The sequence below is a fragment of the Tachyglossus aculeatus genome, chromosome 10 (genome assembly GCF_015852505.1).
Source record: "Tachyglossus aculeatus isolate mTacAcu1 chromosome 10, mTacAcu1.pri, whole genome shotgun sequence".
Classification (NCBI taxonomy): domain Eukaryota; kingdom Metazoa; phylum Chordata; class Mammalia; order Monotremata; family Tachyglossidae; genus Tachyglossus; species Tachyglossus aculeatus.
Window position 1 is genome coordinate 8,833,142 of NC_052075.1, and position 6,837 is coordinate 8,839,978.

General features: G+C 50.1%; 1 protein-coding gene across 3 annotated transcripts in view; it reads right to left on the reverse strand.

The window, feature by feature from the left end:
• KCNIP4 (potassium voltage-gated channel interacting protein 4) overlaps positions 1–1,122 on the reverse strand; it is a 696,461-nt gene extending 695,339 nt beyond the window's left edge. For 2 of the 3 annotated variants that reach the window (XM_038752174.1, XM_038752175.1), the window contains exon 1: positions 1,039–1,122. In XM_038752174.1, coding sequence (XP_038608102.1) covers positions 1,039–1,099 — 61 coding nt within the window. In that variant the 5' untranslated portion in view covers positions 1,100–1,122. The remainder of the gene's footprint in view (positions 1–1,038) is intronic. The other variant, XM_038752171.1, reaches the window with a different exon arrangement.
• Between the last annotated feature and the right edge of the window lie 5,715 nt (positions 1,123–6,837).

The following is a 6,837-nucleotide window of genomic DNA, read 5'->3' on the forward strand; positions in this document are numbered from 1 at the left end:
CCCTTGAACCCTCCCACCTGGAGCCCCCTCGCTGCAGCCCGCCCCGGGGAAGGACGGACGGACGGACGGAGGGACTGACAGAGGAATGCATGGAGGGATGGATGGATGGATGGACGGACAGATGGAGGGAAGGACGGAAGGAGGGATGGGTGGATGGACGGACGGATGGTCAACTTGGACTTCCCAAGCGCTTAGTACAGTGCTGTGCATACAGTAAGCGCTCAATAAATACGATTGAATGAATGAATGGATGGATGGAGGGGTGGACTGACGGATGGAGGGAGGGAGGGATGGACGGGTGGTCAACTGGTACTTCCCAAGCGCTTAGTCCAGTGCTCTGCACACAGTAAGTGCTCAGTAAATACGATTGAATGAATGAATGAATGGACGGAGGGATGGACGGACGGATGGAGGGATGGAGGGAGGGATGGATGGATGGACGGTTGGAGGAATGGATCGATGGACAGACGGATGGAGGGATGGACGGTTGGACGGACGGTTGGACGGACGGATGGAGGGATGGATGGTTGGACGGATGGAGGGATGGTCGGACGGAGGGATGGATGGACGGAGGGATGGATGGACGGATGGAGGGGTGGACGGACGGAGGGAGGGATGGACGGATGGAGGGATGGACGGACGGAGGGACGGACGAAGGGAGGGATGGACGGAGGGAGGGAGGGATGGACGGACGAGGGGGTGGACGGAGGGATGGACAGACGGACGGAGGGATGGACGGAGAGATGGATAGACGGACGGAGGGATGGACGGACGGATGGATGGACGGAGAGATGGACGGACGGAGGGAGAGAGGGATGGACAGAGGAATGGACGGGCAGAGGGAGGGACGTGGTCCCCTGCAGCGAGCCGGCCGCCCTCCCCCGCCCGGTCCTGCCGGGTCCCGGTGTTGTGTCTGTCCGTCTGTCCGTCGGTCCGTCGGTCGGTCCGTCGGTCGGTCGGTCCGTCCGTCGGTCTGTCGGTCGGGGGTGGTGCCGTGCTGTGTGCCGGGGTCCGTCCCGAGGCCGGCTGTGGTCCTACCGCCCGTGGAGCCGGCCTCCTCCAGCCGCGCCGAGATGCTGTCCACCCTCCGCACGGTCATGCTGCCCGGCCGCCCCGCTCCGCTCCGCTCCGCTCCGCTCCGCGCGGCGCTGGGGCCTGCCGACCCGCTCGGGGGCCGGGACCGGGGACCCCGGGGCCAGCGGGCTCCCAGCTAGCCCCCCCCCCCCGCCCCGCGGACCGCTGCTCGCCCTGGCTGGCAGGCTGGGGGGAAAGCGGGCGGGCAGGCGGGCAGGCGGCCCCGTCTCCCCTCCACACCTGAGCCTCCTAAGCCCAACGCTGCGCACCTGGCGGCCGCCCCGCCCCGTCCCGCCCCCCAGTCTGACCGCTGCCCCCCTCACACTCGGTGCCAACCAGGGGCTGCCACCAACCTCCCCCAGCCGCTGCCAGGGAGGTCCCGCTATTTACCCCCCTCCCCCAGTGCCAGGGAGGCCCCGCTATTTACCCTCCTCCCCCAGTGCCAGGGAGGCCCCGCTATTTGCCACCCCCTCCTCCCGGTGCCAGGGAGGAACCAGTATTCATCAGTGCTCCCACACCCCCCAATCAGCCGGTCAGTGCCAAGCAGGGTCTGGCTCTTACCACCCCCCCTCCCAGTGCCAGGGAGGACTCACCATTTACCCCCCCCCCCCCCAGTGCCAGGGAGGACCCGCTATTTGCCACCCCCTCCACGCAGAGCCAGGGAGGAACCAGTATTTATCAGTGCTCCCACACACCCCAATCAACCGGTCAGTGCCCAGGAGGGTCTGGTACTTACCACCCCCCTCCCAATTCCAGTGAGGACCCGGTATTTGCCACCCCTTCCACCCAGTGCCAGAGAGGAACCAATATTTCCCAGTGCTCCCACACACCCCAATCAGCTGGTCAGTGCCAAGCAGGGTCTGGTACTTACCACCCCCCTCCCAATTCCATGGAGGACTAGGTATTTACCACCCCTCCCAGGGCCAGGGAGGATCCGGTATTTGCCACCCCCTCCACCCAGTGCCAGGGAGGAACCAGTATTTATCAGTGCTCCCACACACCCTAATCAGCCGGTCAATGCCAAGCAGGGTCTGGTAATAATAATAATAATAATTAATAATAATAATAGCATTTATTAAGTGCTTACTATGTGCCAAGCACTGTTCTAAGCACTGGAGAGGTTACAAGGTGATCAGGTAGTCCCATGGGGGGCTCACAGTCTTCACCCCATTTTACCGATGAGGTAACTCAGGCCCAGAGAAGTTAAGTGACTTGCCCAAAGTCACACAGCTGACAATTGGCGGAGCCAGGATTTGAACCCATAACCTCTGACTCCAAAGCCCGGGTTCTTTCCATCGAGCCATGCTGCTTCAACCACCCATCCCCCTCCCAGTTCCACGGAGGACTCTCTATTTACTCCCCCTCCCCCAAGTGCCAGGGAGGAACCAGTATTTACTAGTGCTCCCACACACCCCATTCAGTCAGTCAGTGCCAGGGAGGGCCTGGTACTTATTACCCGCCTCATCCCAGTGCCAGGGAGGGCCTGGTACTTACTACCCACCTCATCCCAGTGCCAGTGAGGACCTGGTACTTATCACCCCCCTCATCCCAGTGCCAATGAGGATCTGGTACTTATCACCCCCTTCATCCCAGTGCCAGTGAGGACCTGGTACTTACCAGTGTCCCCACAAGCCCTAATCAGTGCCAGGGAGGGCCTGCTCCTTAATGGAGCATCCCCCTCGTCACCAGATCCCGTAGCCCCCCAGACCCTGGGAAACAAACATGTCTATCACTGGGCCCAAGTTGCCCCAAATCTAGTTTATCTGGGCAGTCTCACTCATGTGATCCCAAGCTGATAGACAAACCCGGATACCCTGCCATTGTTCTGGACACAGACCCATTAAACGATGGTGGTATTTACTGAGTGCCTACAGAGTAAACAACACTGTACTAAGCTCTTGGGAGAGGATCAAAGAAACAACACACAACTTTTTGAACCCAGGGAATCAACATTTCTACTTACTCTATCATACTCTCCCAAGCGCTTAGTGCAGTCCTTTGCACAGAGCAAATTCTGGATAAATACTATTGATCAATGATGAATGCCCTGAGGGATAACCAGGACCCTAGTACTCACACGGATGAAGCTTCTCCCCAACCTATAAAGGGAAAGATTTGTTTTCAGGGATCCTAGACACTGGAAAATTCTTATCCTCAGGAGAGGGTGCTGGTGACAGAGGCGAACAATCTCTGACACATGACTTCCCACTCAGATACCAGCCCTCTCCATCCCTCTCAATGATGGCAGTGTCGCTTTTTCTTTTGGCTCCTGCCTTTCCTAGATGCCCAACTCTGACTTGTTTTCCTCTTCTCTATAAGATCTACCGCTCTTCGCTATTCAAATCTACCAGAGTTACCTCTCCAACTTCTCTCCCTCTGCTCCCTAGTCTCTCACCAAGCCCCTAGCCAGGCTTCTCAACATCTGCTTCCTCCAGTCCTATCATGCCCTTCTGGAAAATGACCACAATCGGTGCTTGTTTTATGCCACAGCTTTATCTCTTCTCCTTTGAAAAGCCACAGAGCCACGGGAAGCAGCGTGGCTCAGTGGAAAGAGCCTGGGCTTTGGAGTCAGAGGTCATAGGTTCAAATCCTGGCTCCGCCAATTGTCAGCTGTGTGACTTTGGGAAAGTGACTTAAGTTCTCTGTGCTTCAGTTCCCTCATCTGTACAATGGGGATGAAGACTGTGAGCCCCCCATGAGACAACCTGATCACCTTGTTACCTCGCCAGTGCTTAGAACAGTGCTTTGCACATAGTAAGTGCTTAAGAAATGTATCATCATCATCATCATCATCATCATCATCATCTGACTCTTAGAAAAAAAACAGCAAACAAAACTCCTTCAGGCTGTCACATACTTTGTCTAAATTCTGTCCACTGGGCTGAGAAAAACTCTGACATTATGTACCAATCTGCTCCAGACAATACCATATGTAGCTGTACATTCACACTGGTGACAAAGAGGTGAAGGCCATTACCAAATTATTATTATCAATTAAAATAATAATTATGAGTGCTTACTCTGTATCAAGCACTTTAGTAAATGCTGATGCAGATACAAGGTCATCAGATGGGACACAGTCCCTGTCCCGACTGGGATTCAAGGTCTAAGTGAGAGGGAGAACAGGTCTTGATTCTACTAACACGGTAGCACCCTGTCATTGATGCATGGAGAGACAAAACAGAAGACAATCAATACATTTATAACCTTGATCAAGACCCTCAGAATATGGCATCAACGTAGCCCCAAGGTTCCAGACAATATAGAGCAGCTATTAGTTAATTTTTGAATAGCTGCCACACAGCCTGGGTCCCCTCGTCACCAGGATATAAATCAGTGGTATCTATCGAGCACTCACTATTGGCAGAGCACTGTACTAAGAGCTTGGGAGAGTCCAGTTCAACAGACTTAGCCAACCTGTTCCCCGCCCATAACAGGCTGACACCTCCTTTTGACACCTGTCTACATGTTTTGTTTTGTTGTCTCCCCCTTCTAGACTGTGAGCCCGTCGTTGGATAGGGACCGTCTCTATATGTTGCCAGCGTGTACTTCCCAAGTGCTTAGTACAGTGCTCTGCACACAGTAAGTGCTCAATAAATACGATTGAATGAATGAATGAATGAACGAACTTCAATTATTTTACTAATAACCTCTACACTCATGTAGAGGATGTACAACTCATATCCCCTTCTTCTTCCTCCAGTCTCTAAATTGTTTTAGCTTTTTTTCCCCTCTGCTAGAATGGAAACGTCATGTCTTCTAACACTATTCTACCCTCCCAAGGGCTTAGCACGGTAGGTCCTCAATCAATATTATTGATTGATTTAAGTTGTATTTATCAACAAATAGCATGAGAATTTACCAATAGATGTCCTAGAATGCAGCTAGTCTAGCAGGAATTCCCTTCAAAGCTGTCTATCAAAATTGGTGGCTACTCTCTGTGAGATTGTATCCACAAGTATGGGTATGGCTGAAGGGACTTGCAAGGGCACAATCCTTCCAACACTGTATGCAGCTAAACATTGTTCTTTGGTTGATGTCCCATTTGCCACCTGCAATACCTTATTGTCATTTTTTAAATCTGTCTTTTGAAGGCATGATCTTCTCATAGTCATTTTTCTCAGAGAAGGAGGCCATTCCTAATCATCAGATAGGACCACCTGCTTCCCTCCCTCAACTGTCCACTGCTTTGCCTCATCATCTTCAGGTTATGTTTTTAAAACATTTCTATCCACTAGACTACACTGCTTCTCTAGACAAGATGACCATTGCGAGCCTAAGGCAACCTCTGCTGATAGCCTGCTAGATGTTAGCCTCTCTTCCAAATGCCAGGCGCTTTTACATAGTAAAGAAAAAATGTTTTCTCCGACTTCCAGGAGCATACTAGACTAATATGACTGAGAAGCTGAATTTAACCATTATTAACGAATTTATGTTCCAAATCAGGGGTTTCCACAAAAGCGCAGAGATGCACATGGAGATATAAGTAGCAGACTTCTGTGTCTGGCAGAAGAGGGCTTGATTAACTAATTTAAGCAAAGTAAGAATAATAATTATAATAGCAATAATTGTTTTGATAAAGCACTTACTATGTGCTAAACACGGTATTATGTGCTGGCATAGAACCAAGGTAATCAAATCGGATACAGTCCCTGTCTCACATGGGGCTCAGAGTCTGAGAACATCAGCTAAGTTAATACAGTTAATTTGGTTTAATGCTGGATATTTACCCAGGTTGCATATCAGTTGGCTCAGTTTTTCAATCACATTATCAGTCATTCAAATCAAAATTATTTCACATTTTTCTCCATATCATTTCTTATGTTTTTGCTCATTTAGAATGTGTGGGATAGGAATAGGAGAAAAAAATCCTATTGAACAAAACCTTTTTAATGACATCCTGTAATTCAGTGAACCTCAGTGACCTCTCATTTTAACAAAAATCCAAGGATACGAAAAAAAATGTAGCTTGAAAAGACACCTACTTTTAAAACAGTTCTTTATAATGAAAAGTTTGCAATTGGACAGTTGGATTAAGCAAGAGTTATGTTTCTTGTTACAAATTTTGGCCAAAGGTAAGTATCACTCCACATAACAGAGCTCAAAAATTCAGTTGCATGAAAATTTAGTTTTGTAAAGATACATTCTGAGACACATTCACCTGATACAGCCTAAGTGTTTGCAATCCTATTGTGGCGTTAATATGAGATTCTATTTACAGGACTTCTCCCTCCTCTTTTGGGAGGATAGGATTGTCTCCTATTTAATCTTAAAAGTTGTTTGTAAAGTGAAATTTACCTGGAATAGGCACTTGGGGGGGTGGGGGGGGGGCGGGGACAATACCTCTGAACAATTTAGAAAAATAACCACAGTGTTGGATTGTGAGGTAGGGTAATAATAACAATAACAACTGTGGCATTTGTGAAGTGCTTAATATGTGCAAGCCACTGTACCACGTTCTGAGGTAGATACAAGATAATCAGGTCCCACGAATGCCCACAATCTAAGTAGGAGGGAGAACGGGTATTGAGTCCCCATTTAGGAATTGAGGGAACTGAGGCACAGAGACGTGAAGTGACTTGCCCAAGGTCACTCAGCATGAAAGCAGCAGAGCTGGGATTAGAACTCAGCTCCTTTGACTTGCAGACCCATGGTCTTTTCACAAGGCTACGCCATTAGTGCAAAATTGGCAATGTGAAACTGGTTAAAATTAATCCAGTAGGAATTGCATATGTGTATACTCAGTTCAGAAAGGATAAATAA